This window comes from Ammospiza nelsoni, chromosome 7, assembly GCF_027579445.1.
Source record: "Ammospiza nelsoni isolate bAmmNel1 chromosome 7, bAmmNel1.pri, whole genome shotgun sequence".
Lineage (NCBI taxonomy): Eukaryota > Metazoa > Chordata > Aves > Passeriformes > Passerellidae > Ammospiza > Ammospiza nelsoni.
In genome coordinates this window covers 6,794,668-6,809,986 of record NC_080639.1, presented here as the reverse complement: position 1 = coordinate 6,809,986, position 15,319 = coordinate 6,794,668, and the positions used below count along the sequence as shown (strand labels likewise).

The following is a 15,319-nucleotide window of genomic DNA, read 5'->3' as shown; positions in this document are numbered from 1 at the left end:
GGGGTGTATCTGTCTGGATCTCCTTGGCCTTATCCTGTCTGATAGGATGGAAGCATGATCTTGTGTATGGCAGGAGGGTTGGAGCCTGATTTTAAGGTCCCTTCCATCCCAAATCATTCTCCTGGCCAAGAGAGCTGTACAATGTACGTTGTACCCTTTACTTCTACAATGCCTTTTATTGAGAAGCCCCAGGCTTGATCAGTTTTTCCATGGTTTTATGGTGTAAGTAACTGTTGTGTCTAAGCCCAAATTGCATTTATAAAACTAACCTGAGAGACATAAACGCATTCATATACCTGTAATATATTCATGTACTTATTTTCTTTTTTGCAACTATCTGAAGGGACTGCAGGTGGTGTGTGAGGCACCGCAGCCAGATCCTGTACCTCCAAAGGCTTCTGGTTCAGCATGTCATCCTGGAAATTCCTTGGAGGGAAGTGTGTCCTCCCAAACATCCCAGGAGAGAAGTTCTGCACATCCCAGGTACAGAGACCTTCAGGAGAAACTTGGGCTCATGTAATTCAGGGGTGGAGGTCAAGCAAGTCCATCTTGCATGCACTTTTGTCTGGACATGCTGAGGGTGCAGGATGTTGGTATCAAATTCTTAATTCAACAAAGCTCTGGGTGATGAAAAAGAAGGCAGCACTTGTTACTCAGTGCTGCTGTCCTCAGAAATCTCTAGCTAGCCTGTTGGGACTGTTTCTTTGGTCTGTTCTAGAATGTTGGAATTAAAGACTCAAAAAATAACCCTCAGGTTCACCCCTCCAGGCTAGTTTCACCTTCAGCCAACTGGTATATTATCTGGCTTCCTTCTGACCAGATTTTCTTTCCCCCAGTAAAGAATTTCTGCAAGCTTCTCTCCATTGCGTTCATTATGTCTCCTTTGCATCCTGCTGCCTGGCTGGCTTTACTGACCCAAAGGAACAGACTAACCAAGAAGCACAGCTATGAAAATGTGCTTCCAGCTTGTCCTGCAGTGCTCAGACTCTGGTTTCCAGCTTGGCACTAATAAATTCATCTAGATTTGGGCACAGAAAGGTAGAAGTGGATTTTCAGTAGTGCTTGGACATTCAGTAGGGCCATAAAGTAAATCAAGATGAGTATTTTCAGAGATTTTGCAGAGGCAGGGCTGTAATTTTAAGTATTTATGGATTTAGGGGTGTCACTTGAACACCTGAAAGCTCTGGTCCTGTTGCTTATCTCTTTTGAGAAATGTCATGTCCAAAACACTGCAGTTTTAGGAAATGGCTTCATTACAGTGACAGAAATAGAGGATGGAGTGATTTTTCTGAATATCAGCTAGGAACAGCTCTGATCTCTCTCAAATGGGAGCTCAGGGCATTTTTTCACTGATGCAAAGGAAAAAGCGATTCCTTAAGGCTCTCATCCCATCAGGAATGAGATAAAACAAAATCCCTTGGGATTTTTAATCAAGCCTGTTGTCAGTTCTGGATCTGTATTTCTATTACTGTGAGCCAGTAAAACCGAAGGTGGGGACAGAGCTGCCTTTCTGTGTGTGAACACTACTGCTCAGAGAGTGCACAGCTGTAAAAAATAAGCAACCTTTTAAGGAGACAGAATCAGGTGATCAATTTATCAAGCAGGGCCTGGTTGTTGCCATGGGGATGAAGCTCCAGACAGGCTTTGAACAGAGCATCATTATGCCTCCTCATTTGCAGAACTCATTGATGAGTTAAAACTGTACAGGGAGCTTTGGTTGCCAAGCAACAGATAACTGTGGAACAAATGTTGTTTACTCTGCTTACCAACAGCCAAAGTGTTCCTTTGTCCTTGGCCTGGGGTTGAAGGAAGGCTGCTTTTCCACTTTCCCTGCAGTCACAGACACCCATCAGCTGATTATACAAGCACTAGGTTTTCCTCTAAATGAACTACAGAGTTTGATTTCTGGTTCTTCAGAAACTGTCTAAACAAATGGCTTGTTCTGGCCTTAGCTGAGTGTTGCTCCTTCACTCAGTGTAATTCTCCATATAGAGATGATTCAGTTTAATCCTGAAGCAAATAAACCACAGCCCTTTATCCAGCTGCTACCTTGAACAGGCTGCCTGGGGAATAAACTTTGCAGGAAGGACTTTAATTACAAATATTTTCTAAGGAAAACATGCCTTGCTCCAGCCTGTGAATAGGGGAGCATGAAAAGCTGTTTATTTAGCCCCATACACTGCTCAGGGTCCTGCAGAGCCCTTTGGCAATTGCTGCTGGGATGACAGGCTTTATTTCCTTTGCTGGGGTACTTTGAGTGTACTTCTGGCTTTTTGTAGACTATTTGCACTATATACACATAAGTGTATGTGCCATACACTTTTTAGGAGTGTATAATCACTCCTAAACTTGGACAAAACCACCCTTCACATCAATTTTGTAGGGAAAATGTTACAGCATGTTCCCATTTCACCTTGTTTTCTTTCCTAAATCAGTTTTTCAGGTTTTTGTGACAGCTCATTTCAAAGTTGTCAAACTTGCAGCCTTCTTACCTGGAATACAGCACTAGGGGAGAAACTCTGAGTGTATTTTGTGTAGTGTGGCATATGCTGACACAGGCTGGGCTGCAGTTTCCAAGTGCCTCCAGCATTGGCTTGTGGGGCTGGCAGCAAACCCTCTTCTGCAAGTTTGAGCTCTGCATCCATGTGTTGATCCAAGCCCAGCCCTGACACCTGCTCCCTGTTTCCAGGCGTGTAAGATGGAGCAGGGTTCATGTGATTCCAGTTGGTGTCAGTGCTCCATGCACACTTCTCTCTCCTTTGCCAGCTCCATGCCTGCCTTGGGGGCACAGGGCAGAGATCCAGCAAAGCACTTCAGCACTCAGAGCTCCCAGGGGTCAGTGTTGCTGCTGTTCCCTTGGGCTTTCCTGGACCATGGCCTTGGATTCATCTGCTTAGAATGTGGTGGAGATGGGGATGACCTGTCCACACTGTTTGCAGAGTTGATAATAAAAATGGCTTTTAACAAAAAACAAAGCACCAGCCTGATGTGATAATTCTCAAATGCCTGAGAATATAGTGCATAAAAACACTCTTAATTTTTATAGAATCCCAAAGTCCCAGAAATAAGCAGGTCACAGAGGTGACCTTATAATATAGAGTGGAAACTTTCAAAATGCATGGTCAACAGACCAAAAAAAGGAAAAAAATCCGGAGTTTCTGCACCACCCCCAGCATTTCACACCTTCTCTTACCATGTGATTCTCCTTCCTATGACTCCCTTTCACTTGCTTCTTTCTGACAGATTGTCTCCTGACAGCTAGAGACTGTCCAAAGCGTAGATCAGGCCAGTTGTACTCTGCTGGGAGAAAAGTGGTATAAAACATTAGGAATAAAAAGTTGGGGGCATTTTATTGCAAAAACATTTTCTATGGAGGACATATAGATGCCTTTGAAATCTGAACTTTCTAGATTCTCATTTATGAAGCTCACTACAGCCGCCTTGCTTTTGTGTACACTAATTTCTGCAATACTTAGGAACTCCCATGTTAAAATCCACTGGGAAACTGATAGGGCAATAAATTTATAATGAGCATTTTAAAAGGTGCTTTTCTCTAGAGCACCTTGGCAAAGAATGCTCATAATAGTAGCTTTTATTTATGTAGGAGTCAATTTAATTAGCTTAAAAGGTTAACTAACTTTGCTGCCTTGCCTGCTTTTTCTTAAGTAAGGCCTGATATGTTCAAATCTAAACCATTCCTAAATATGCATTGCTAGTATCAGAGCTGCAGATCCTCAAGGGTTTTCTGCTTCTTGCTGAACAAATTACTCAGCACAGGTACTGCTTATCTTTAGATCACAGTTTAAGAAAGCATCCCTATCCAAAAAAAACACCTAAGAGCATGTACTGGAGTCCTCTGGGACGCTGAAAGCCAAATATCCAGTTAGGTGCCTTCAATTATCAGTTAGGCACCTTAATCCCAAAGGACTTTATGCAGAGAGCTGGGTATCTAAGAGGGCCTAAGGAATGTGAGGGCTGACATTTCTACTCTGCCTTTTGGAACAGGGTGTCTTTGGTGATTCCCCCATGCCAGAAGTCTCGCTACGCCACCTACTTCGACGTGGCTGTGCTGCGCTGCCTGCTGCAGCCGCACTGGTCCGAGGAGGGCACGCAGTGGTCGCTCATGTACTACCTGCAGAGGCTGAGGCACATGCTGCAGGAGAAGCCTGAGAAGCCCCCTGAGCCTGAGGTTACCCCTCTGCCACGGCCTCGCAGCAGCTCCATGGTGGCTGCTGCACCCTCCCTGGTGAACACCCACAAAACCCAGGTGAGCGGTTGTGGGCGGTAAGAAAATAATTGCTGTCGTGGTGATGCTGTGGAGTGGCTGCTGGTCGGGTAGTGGTGGGCACAGCTTTGGTATGGGCTCACTTCCAGGTCATTCTTACAGTCAAATACCTGCATTGGTTCAGAAAGAGACCCTGGAAACATTGAATGCTTCAAAGGCAGAATTTGATGCAGAGGGTCGCAGCTGGTGACTGCTGAAAGCTGGAGCGTTGATTTGGGATAATTAATGTAGGGGGAACTGGGATGATGTTAGTTTTTAATGTGAGAATGTCCTTTTAATGTGAGAATGTGCTAATGCAGCTGTCAGAAGAAAGGGTTACCAACGCCTTTGCATTACAGTGTAATGGTCAGGACACACTGAGCTTCCCTGGTGTACTCCCTCAAATGAGAGGAAAGGAACTGCATTTGGTACAGGACTGCACACTTCAGAGAAACTCTTGTGCTAAAATATTGAATTAGGCTTGACAAGCAGTGGCAGTAAGCAAAAGCTCTCCATGTTACTTCTTCCACTATTATTACATAGCTTTTATATTTGCCAAAATAGTGTTGAGAAACTGTTCTAATAGGTGTCAAGTCCTGCTCCCTGTTTGCTGGGCAATGAGCCCTGTCTTCCTGACCTTGCTCCACTAAAGATCTTTGTGTTTGAGCTTAAATATTTTTTTTCATTTTGTGTTGTTCACCTGTTCCAGAGATAAAAAAAGAAATGTTGTTGCATTTTCAGTTAATCTCCTTGTGGATTTGTGCTACTTTTAGGTTGTGCCCTCTTTTCCTGTCATGTGCAGCAAATGCCAATTTACTTAGTTGATGCAGCTGCCTTACAAAATTTAGCAGAGATTCTACTTTTGCCATCCGATTATATGACACACTTGAATAAAAGACCTATTTGTTTTGCTATCAAATGTCTTTTTTTGAGTTGGAAATCTCAGAATTCTTGGTGTTTTTCCTAAAATTGATGCTTTTGGGGCTCTGATAGGTATTGACTGGAAGGAAGGTGAAATATCTTTTCTCCAGTAGACTGCAGATGCTCAAAATCTAGAAGACAAGCATAAACAATGTAAATATTACTACTGTTAGTTTTAGATCTCAGGACTTTATAGGCATTCTTACCATTATTGTGAGAGCTGCTGGTTACTTGGGGTTCTAAGGGCTCAGCAGCAGCAATATTGTTTAAATTGTGTTGTACTTCAGTGTCATTTCTATAATATGTTTCACCCCTAGAAAAGCTTAACATAGCTCCATTAGGCCAGGTGATAAGAATTACTATTCAATCTTAATCTGCCTATGCTTGTAGACTTTATAGGGTTGTTGTGTGTGTACAAAAAACCCTCCTTAATATCATCTCCTGGAGGGAAAATTGAAATACATTGCTCTTGATGTGTTTCACATGCATGTTTTGCTTTTGCCCTCCGATTTTATGACACACTTGAAAAAAAGATCTGTTCATTTTGCTATCAAATGTCTTTTTTTGTGTTGGAAATATCAGAATTCTTGGTTTTTTTCTTAAAATTGCACTTGCTTTGGTTCATTGCAACCTGGTTGTTTTGCATATTTGCAAGTTTAGCTCCCAGTGCAACAGATAGTGCAATCAATAGTTTTCAGAGGTAATGTGAATGACATTGTCTTCCATGGGCACTGGCTGCACTAGTGTTGCCCTGGTTCTTCTCTTTATGCTGTAAAACACTTCCTTCCTTTTACAGCTCTCTTGCTTTTCTAGGCTGTTTCACTTCAGGAGACTCCACTGCTCTTCTCTAATATTGTTCTGTTAAATCCATTTGGCAATTCCACTGGGTACATTGTGGCTGCTAACAGGAGGGCTCTGTCCAGGGCATGCTTCTCTCCAAGGCTGAGTTTGAGTGCTTTTGGTGACCTCTGTGTCAGTCCAGTGTATTTTTGCCATACTTCTTTAAAATAGAATCCTGTTCCAGGGTTACAGCGTGTTAAGCAGAACAGCTGTGATGGAGGAACTGAAATGGTCTTCCAGGCAGCAAAACTTTCAACTCATGCCCCCCTTCTTTACAGCTTTGAGGTCTGAAACCTGTGCAAACACACAGAAGCAGCTGGGTTCTGGTTCATCCCAGCCAACTGCAGAAACTTCACTGCTGTTCTTACATAAGTCTCATCAAAAAAGGCTCTCTGCTAGTTCAGAGCAGTGAATGCCCCCTCCCAAAGGTTGGGATTTGTCCTTTCTGTTAACACAAGGGGTTGTGTGCTGAGCCTTCTTAAGCTTGTCTGACACAGGGCTATGCCTAAAGTTTTAGTTTTAGACTGTTTTTTCAGTCTAGACCTGAAATTCCTAACGTAGTGTCATTATTTCTACTCAAGGGTGATCAATAACTTCTCAAAAACATTGACACGCTGTGTTTCAGCAGGAAAGATATAAAGTGGCAGGCAAAAACTGAGTAAAGGAAAACCACCTACTAAACACCGACTTAGTAACCAATGGGCAAAGATACTTAATCCAAAATAATTTCACATAATGTTTTATAGCCTGAAGGGGCCAGAGAGCTATAAAGGCTAAGAAAAAAGCTATGTGGAGTAGTTGCTGGCCTCACCATTGAGAGTGGCTAGGGTTGAATCCTGATTTACTGTGTGTTGGATTTTATATGTGACTCCTCTGAATCTTTAATCATGTACACAAAGTGGTAGATAAGCATGCCTTTGTACTACAAACAGTGGTGAGGAGGAGACTTGCTGCTGTGTGTCTCCTACATTCTTGTGCTGATAAAATTAAGAGGGAGGATTCAAGGGTAGACTTTGATTAGCCTGAAGCATCTCTGAAAAATATGTGACCCCCAGTATTTGGTGCTGCAGACACTAACTGGTGTTAGACTTCAGCTGCAAAGGCTTCACCAGGTTCTTCTGGACCTTGTTGGGCATAAAACTGCACACTTGTGTGCTGCAGAAGCTGGCTCTGCAATTTGCAGTCTGCCTAGGCAGAATCTAAACCTGTCACCGTGGTCACTTCAACTATCCCTGACATATGGCTATCTCTGCATTGAAAGCAGAAAGGTGTTTTAACATGACCTGCTTTTTCAGCTAAATGTTTCTGGTGGGACAGCAAAGAAAAAAGCATTCAATTGGAAAAAAGCTGATATTTAGGGAGAAGCAAATTGCCCTGAGGGAGTTTGGTCAGGTCAGCTGCACAAACATCTCATGGAAGATGGGCATTAGGTCTTTATTGAGAGCAGATGGCTGGAAGCTGAGTTTGTGCCAGTTTCCTTCTTTGCAGCAGGCAGGTATGGCATGTGGGGTTTGATGCTGAGGTGAGTTGGGTGAGCTCTGCTGAAGCTGGGGTGAGGGAGCCTCATGGTTTTTGCTGTTGTGGGACATTCTGTGATATAGGAAAGGGGAAGTTTCATATGAAAAATGATGCCTGGAGAGCCCTGTTATTACAAGCAAAGGATGTTTACTGATTTAGAAGTCTTAGATTTCTTTGAGTAAGTAATTTTTCTGAAAATTAAGTTTCTTGAAGGACAATGTTACTTATTTGCAGTTTAGTTCCAAAATGTATATTTAAAAGTGTATGTTATTAAGGGCATAGATCTTAAATGAAGCACTTTGCAAGGGGTAACCATTATGACTGTTCATGAACTTAAACCATCATCTCAAGGACATAATCAGTTACTTAGAGTCTTACCTGGGATCACAGTCAAACATGTTCTTCCATGCCACCAGACCAGGCTGACAGCAATGCCTGAGGTTTTCTATAGTGTGCTGTACTTTTTTCCTTTGGTGACTGAAAGGTTAGACAAAGGAAATAATTCTGGAAGTTTCTAAATTTTGTTCATTTATTTTTCTTTAAACGTATAAGTGGTTTTTCATAATGAATTTGAGGTCTTTTTCTTCTACAGTGCTCCTATGATAGTTCTAGGAAGTAGCTCCTTTCTCAAAGCTGATAATCCTCTGTTTCTCCTTGTGCTTGTCTTCTTTTGGGAGCTGCAGGATCTTACAATAAAATGTAATGAGGAAGAAAAGTCACTAAGCACAGAGGCATTTTCCAAGGTTTCACTGACCAACTTGCGTAGACCAGCAGTTCCAGATCTCTCCACAGACCTGGGCATGAACATCTTCAAAAAGGTGAGTGAAAGAAAACTGCACTTTAATTCACCTGCGATTCAGCACCTCGGTGTCTCCCTAAGTAGCTGCTGAAGGTCTGCTTGGACTATGTATTCATGAGGTCTGCTTGGAATGTATATTCATGTCATATGTGAGATCATCATCCCTTTTCACTAGAGTTGATTCTGCATGTTATTATATTGGTTTTTATATGCACATCCTGAGCATAATGCTGAAGTCTTTATTCGAGTAATTGTCCTGATGGAACTGCATGACAGGAGGCTGCTCAGACAGTGCCGAATTTTAAGTGCCAGTGCTCACTGCAATTCCAGCTAATTCAGTGAGTTCTGCTTTTTTTCCCTTGCCTTAGCTCTGGGTTTCCAACCATCCATTCCATGCTCAAGGTCAAAGAATGCCATAAAATTATCCAAGGGCATCCATCCCAGCCTCAGGCAAGACCGAAATCCTTCCAATGCTCACAGGACCCCAGCATGCAATTAGACTCTGCCGTGGGAAATGGCCAAGATAAAATGCTCAGAGTGGAAAGTTATACTTGGGGAAATATATCTGTGTTATCTTTTTCCCTGAAGTGGTTGCTTTCCATGCCTCAAAGCTTCTTAACTGCTCCTGTTTCTGGTCCTCTTGCTGCAGTTCAAGAGCCGCAAAGAGGACAGGGAGCGCGAGCGCAAGGGCTCGATTCCGTTCCACCACGCCGGCAAGAAGCGGCAGCGGCGGATGGGGGTGCCCTTCCTGCTCCACGAGGATCACCTGGATGTCTCCCCCACTCGCAGCACTTTCTCCTTCGGCAGCTTCTCTGGTATCGGAGAGGACCGGCGTGGCATGGAGAGGGGAGGGTGGCCCACCACCATCTTAGGTGAGGCGTCGCTGGTCTGCCCCAGGCTCCGTGTCGCTCTTGTTGTGAACATTCCGAGATCAGCAGGGGCTGTTTCTTCATCCAGCCCTTTTGTCACCCTCTGTTCCCGGTTCTGTTTGCTTAATTAAAAAAAAACCCTCTTAATTCCAAGACTGTTGTTGAGTGGAATTGAAGGCTGTGAGAACCAGAGGCTCAAGGATATTTGAGCGGATGGAAGAGTGAGGAGGTATCTGTGTGAAAAGATTGGGCAGAATGTTAAAGCATAAGCGAGTACACTGCGTGTATTTTCACTAGGATAACATGGCCTGGAGAAAGGATGTGACCCAATAGTTTATTTACAGCTTCAGAGGCCTTTGAAAGTATAAATGGACTGTGTGGATGAGTGGCAAATAACCACTGTGACTGATCATCATTAGCACTGATAACCTGAGCATAGCATTGTAACTTGTGCTAAGCATTGGCATTTTCAGTGCCTTGAAGGGAAGCAGTGAAGAAGTCTAGGAAAGGGATGAGATTGCATTCCTGAGAGTGGGAAGCTACCAGGGCATAAATGTTTGCATTACATATCTGTTGGTAACTGTGTGGTGGTGTTCACAGGGGTCCCAGGACAAGGGAAGAGATGAGAATGTTGACTCCATGTTCCAGAAGGCTGATTTATTATTTTATGATATATATTGTATTAAAAGAAAATGATATACTAAACCTATAGTAAAGAATAGGGAGAAAAGGATTGCATCAGAAGGCTAGCAAAGAATGGAATGATAATAAAATCTTGTGACTGCTCAGAGTCCTGACAGAGCTGGACCTGTGATTGGTCATTAATTAAAAACAACCATGTGAGACCAATCAAAGATGCACCTGTTGCATTCCACAGGGGCAGATAGTTTTTGTTTTTCTTTTCCTCTGAGACTTCTCAGGAGAAAAAATCCTGGCAAAATGATTTTTTCATAAAATATGTCTGTGACATAACTGCTCACAGCAGACCTTGAAGGACTTATGCTTCAGTTCACTTTTTCTCTGAAAACTTCTTTACTGGAACAATAGCTACTCTGGAAGCCTGTAGTGATCTCTGTTCCACTTGAACACCACCGTTCCTGTGTGATAGCAAGCACTACACAAGCATTGCATCTTCAAATAGATCCAAAGAATTTTTATATTCCCTTCTTTAAAAGAGAAATCTTTGAAGAGGCAGCAGTATCATTATTATGACAATTATTACAACAGTATGACAATTATTAGCAGCAGTGTCATTAGTATCATTAACAGTGTCATTAGTATGCCGAAAAGTTCTATTCACAGTTTTCCTGGGGTGCATATTGGATAGAATATAAATAGGGTATTTTCTCAGTGAGGCTTACACTGTCTTGATATTGCAGAGGTACAGTGTTTGAACCTAAAAATTTGTTACTTCAAATTTCTAAGTTCACTAAACAGTGGTTTTTTTGTATTCTTGAAGAATTTAGTTTACCTTAGCACTCCTCTAAAATAGTATATTGATTTTGGGGGAAAGAGGAGAAGAAACTAAATTCCTATACATGCCCCAAAGGGTGGAGTGCTGACCAGTCTTATTTTCTTGAAGGTGCTGTTGGTTAAGAATGCAGGTGTCTGCTAAACCAGTATGTGCTGAGGGGAAGAGCCTTGCAGAGAGTTTGGACCATTTTGTCTCTATGTCAATGAACCCACGTGAGGGATCCCGCCATAATCTTTGGTTCCGCTTCACAGCATGATGAAAAAATCTTGATTTTTACAGACTCCAATCCTTTAATTAAAAATTAATCTCAGCTGCTATCTCCAGCCACCCCTCATGTAGCTAAACAAAATCTCCATTTCCTGTTGTCTCTCTAGGGAAGTTTACCAGGAGGGGAAGCTCTGACACAGCCACGGAGATGGAGGGGCTGAGCGCCCGGCACTCGCACTCCCACCACACGCTGGTCTCTGAACTGCCAGACCCCTCCAACAGCCATGGGGACAACACAGTCAAAGAAGGTAAATTTAACACATCAGGACAGCTGCTTCACTGAAATATCAACCCCAAAAAGTGAAAGGAAGAATTACTCTTTCTAATGTGTGCAACTAACTGATTTTTCCTTTTTTGTTTCTGTATCTCTTGACGGGTTTTATGTACTATGAAGAAAAAGGTTTCAAACAGTTCATGTTTATCTGGAACACTTTTTAAAACAATTGGTGGCCATCAGCAGGGAGAAGGCATGGTTGGAGGTTTTCTTGCCTTATCACAACACAACACAAAAGTGTGAACAGAAGCTTGGCATTGCTATCTTTAATGGCAGCTAGCACAACTGCACAACCTGTCAGGAAATGTGATTGCCACTCTGGCAAGTTGCTATGTACAAAATAGAACCAGTCCATCACTGAGTCACTGTTTATTAAATGTATTAGATGCCATTAGTTCATTAATATAGAATATATTTATATTCAATAGCCACAGGAAGAGATTCTTTGTTATTCTCTAACCCTTTTACTGTCCTGTCTGGCAGATGGTGGTCTAAACAACCCTATGGGTGTCTTTCTGCACTAGAGGGTATATAAACCTACTTACAAAGCACTAGGTGTGGGAAATTATGAGCACTGGGACCTAGAAATCAGCATGACTTTTAAAAATATGAGACATCCTTGATAAAAAATTGCTCTTGAAGCCAGCTTGCTAACCTGAGAAGTTCAAAGTTCCTGTCTCTGAACACTGTGAGCTCAAGACTGCAGTGCCTTTCTCATCAGACAGCTATTCATTGTGGAGATGGTTTAGACTGTCACAGGTATTGTTATTTTCAACTGGTGTGATGAAATTTTCCAGATTGATGTGACTTGGAAAGCTGTTTCAAATTTGTGCTATGGTGCTGCTGCCTTGACCCCTGCTGCCTTTCAGCTGCAGAGTTCTTTCTCTTTGCCTTGCAGGGGCAAACTGCTGCTTTTGAGATGAGGCACTGGATTAATGCAAAGAGAAAAATCCTTTTGGATTAGATTTAGAATGTCTGAGTTGCCTGATCTACCTGACTGCCCATTTAACATCAGCTTGAGCTGCCAGAGAACTGAACTGCTGGAACAAGCTTGGGGTTGTTCTAATTTACACTGTGTTAAAAGAAGAAATGAGTTTACCTTTGGTCACTGTGCATGTGATAGGAATTAGGAGTTTGTGATTCCTTTTGGCATTACAAACCACTTTAGGAGCTGCTCCCTTTAGGCAAGCTCAGCCTTATTTTCTGTTGTGTAGCTGTAGAGATAGAAATTTATTTTCAGGTCGCTCTTTTCCTCCCTGCAGTGCGGTCCCAGATCTCCACCATCACCGTGGCCACCTTCAACACCACCCTGGCCTCGTTCAACGTGGGCTATGCCGATTTCTTCAGCGAGCACATGAGGAAGCTCTGCAACCAGGTGCCCATCCCCGAGATGCCCCACGAGCCACTGGCATGTGCCAACCTCCCACGGAGCCTGACAGACTCCTGCATCAATTACAGCTGCTTGGAGGATACGGATCACATTGATGGAACCAACAGCTTTGTCCACAAGAATGGCATGCTGGATCTCTCGGTAATTGGCAAGGAATGAGGAAAGCCAGGTCCCTCTTCTGTCAATGTAGCTGTTCCATTGAGATCAGGGGTTTGATGGGCTTTTCCTTCACATCTTTATATGACTTCTCTCAGCAGTACATAAAGGTCAGTCAGATACATTTGTGCATACCCTAAAAGTCTCCTCTGAGAAACTGCAACTCCTGTTACTCCTTGCAAGGAGCGCATGTGCATGTGGAATGCACACATCAGATCTTGAGTGGCTGTGTTCCTGGGGCATGCACCAAATTCCCTATAAAATAGTATAAGACTGAGTAGCACCTTTCTTCTAGCACCTTAAACCTCACTTTTTCTGCTTTCCCCTCAATGACTTGCCAGCTCTTGATGCACTGAAGCAGTGTTCTCAGGCTCACAGATGTCATCTCATGGTTTCCTTTTCAGCCTGACTGTGCCCAGCCTGTGGTTTATTGTCTGACATCTAGGTTGTAGGCTTTTGGTATTTAGGGTTGTGTATTATTTGTTCAGTTTGTATTGTGCCCGCTCTAATGACTCTCTGGAATCTAGAATCTTTAAATATTACTAGGAGAGGGAATAATTCTGGCTTTAAATAGGATGTTTGAATCCCTCAGGTGGTGCTGAAGGCTGTTTACTTGGTTCTGAACCACGACATCAGTTCGCGGATTTGTGACGTGGCACTGAACATTGTGGAGTGCTTACTGCAGCTCGGTGTGGTGCCCTGTGTGGAGAAAGTGCGCAGGAAGAGCGAGAACAAAGAAAACGAGGCCCCTGAAAAGAGACCAAGTGAAGGCTCCTTCCAGCTTAAAGGGGCTGCTTGTGGTTCAGCCTGTGGGTTTGGGCCACCTCCAATTAGTGGAGCTGGAGATGGAGAAGAAGAAGGAGGTGGTGGAGGAGGTGGCGGAGGTGATGGAGGTGGTGGAGGAGGAGGAGGGCCGTATGAGAAGAATGACAAGAAGCAAGAAAAGGTATGTCTTGCTTCTCTTTTTGTACAATTCCAAATGTACTTTAATATCTGTTAAGACTGAGTATGCATGTGTATGCAGCTGCCCTTCTGTTTTGTTGTGGTGCTCACTTGGGGTTCTGCTGAGGAAACATGATTAGCAATTCAAGCACTGTAACTACTGCAGAGAAGCAGCTGCCAAAAATGAAGTTTGTGAGCCTGGCACGGACATTTTCAATATCTTCACAAAGTGTTTGCAACCCTCGATGACAATTTTTTTTTCAGGTTTATTATTCATAGCTTGTAAAGGAAAAATGGAACCCAGTATGTGAGCACGGTTTCTTTTTTATTTGATTACTAGAAGTCTTAAATACTTCAGTATTGCTATGAGAATTGGACAAGAGATGCTATATTGCTGACCTCTGAAGCTGCAACTTATAGGAGCATAATATCTAAGACATTTTAAAAAGAAACTTAGTTTTCTACTCAGTCAAGCCAGTTCTGTTTTTCAGGGATAATTTTTTGAAGTAAGTTCTGAATGGTATGCATAGCAGCATGTAGGGACTTCACATTTATAGCATACTTTTTGGGAGCTGAAAAGGAGGGGGCTGGTCTCTAAACTTGAAAAATAATTGGAGTAAACACTTCAAGAATAACAACTCAGTGATGGAGTGTCTGAGATGAGAAATGGAAAGCAGTTTGTCAAAAGTAAAATGCCAACAGAATGCCAGTGGTTGTGCCAGGGTTACCCACTATCCTTTCCTCTGTGACCCTCAGGATGAAGGCCCATCTATCAGCACCCATAGGCTGGCACTCACAATGCTGATCAAAATTGTGAAGTCCTTGGGCTGTGCCTATGGTTGTGGAGAAGGACACCGAGGGCTCTCTGGAGACCGCCTGAGACTCCAGGTATTTCGGGAGAATGTAAGAGAATTAAAGCTCATTAAAGTGTCCCCCCTTGTACTGCTGAGATGGCTGCCTGCCCCCTCTGTAGCTTTCCCTGTATTGACAGTAAATGTGTTGCTTTTTGCCCCGGCTCACAGACTGTGTTGCAGCCCAGCCGTAGCAGATTTTCAGCTGTAGCGTTGCCTTCCAGTCCCTGGGGCTTTCTAAGGGCACACCTGGGGACCAGGGTGCTTCTGGCCACCCCAGCAGATGGGTTGGGACAATACATGGGAGCAAATTCCATGTGTGAGCTGGTGTTAGTAATTTTTCACAGGATAGTACCCCAAAAGTGTATGCTACTTACAAGAGGTGCAGCTGTCTTGGGTTGCCTATGTAAATCCAAAAGTCTGAGGTGTAAGTATGTAAGTATGTCCACCTTTGCTAGTGGTGATTATGACTGCTGGGCTGCTCCATCAGCTCCTGATGGTTGGAGTGCACTGTATTTGCACTGTACTTGTTCTGTTGTTCTGCAAGGAAGCAAAAGACTCACTCGTGCCCTTTTTGAAGAATATTGTGGGTCATAACTGTAGGTTCCTAACAATTTTGGCCCTGCCCCAGTCAAGACATTGGAAAGTGCCCAGAATGTAGCCCAGACATCAGATTTAATCCAGAAGAATTTGTCTCCTTGAGATCAGTCCAACTCCCTGTTAAATGGGAGCCTTTCAAAGGCCTTCTCAGTGC

General features: G+C 43.2%; 1 protein-coding gene across 1 annotated transcript in view; it reads left to right on the top strand.

Annotated features, from left to right (window-relative positions):
• UNC80 (unc-80 homolog, NALCN channel complex subunit) overlaps positions 1 to 15,319 on the top strand; it is a 124,160-nt gene that overhangs the window by 13,257 nt on the left and 95,584 nt on the right. The window contains exons 7-14 of the mRNA XM_059476229.1: positions 344 to 483; positions 4,006 to 4,267; positions 8,227 to 8,361; positions 8,992 to 9,214; positions 11,060 to 11,200; positions 12,489 to 12,757; positions 13,365 to 13,718; positions 14,471 to 14,617. Of these exons, the coding sequence (XP_059332212.1) occupies positions 344 to 483; positions 4,006 to 4,267; positions 8,227 to 8,361; positions 8,992 to 9,214; positions 11,060 to 11,200; positions 12,489 to 12,757; positions 13,365 to 13,718; positions 14,471 to 14,617 (1,671 nt within the window). The remainder of the gene's footprint in view (positions 1 to 343; positions 484 to 4,005; positions 4,268 to 8,226; positions 8,362 to 8,991; positions 9,215 to 11,059; positions 11,201 to 12,488; positions 12,758 to 13,364; positions 13,719 to 14,470; positions 14,618 to 15,319) is intronic.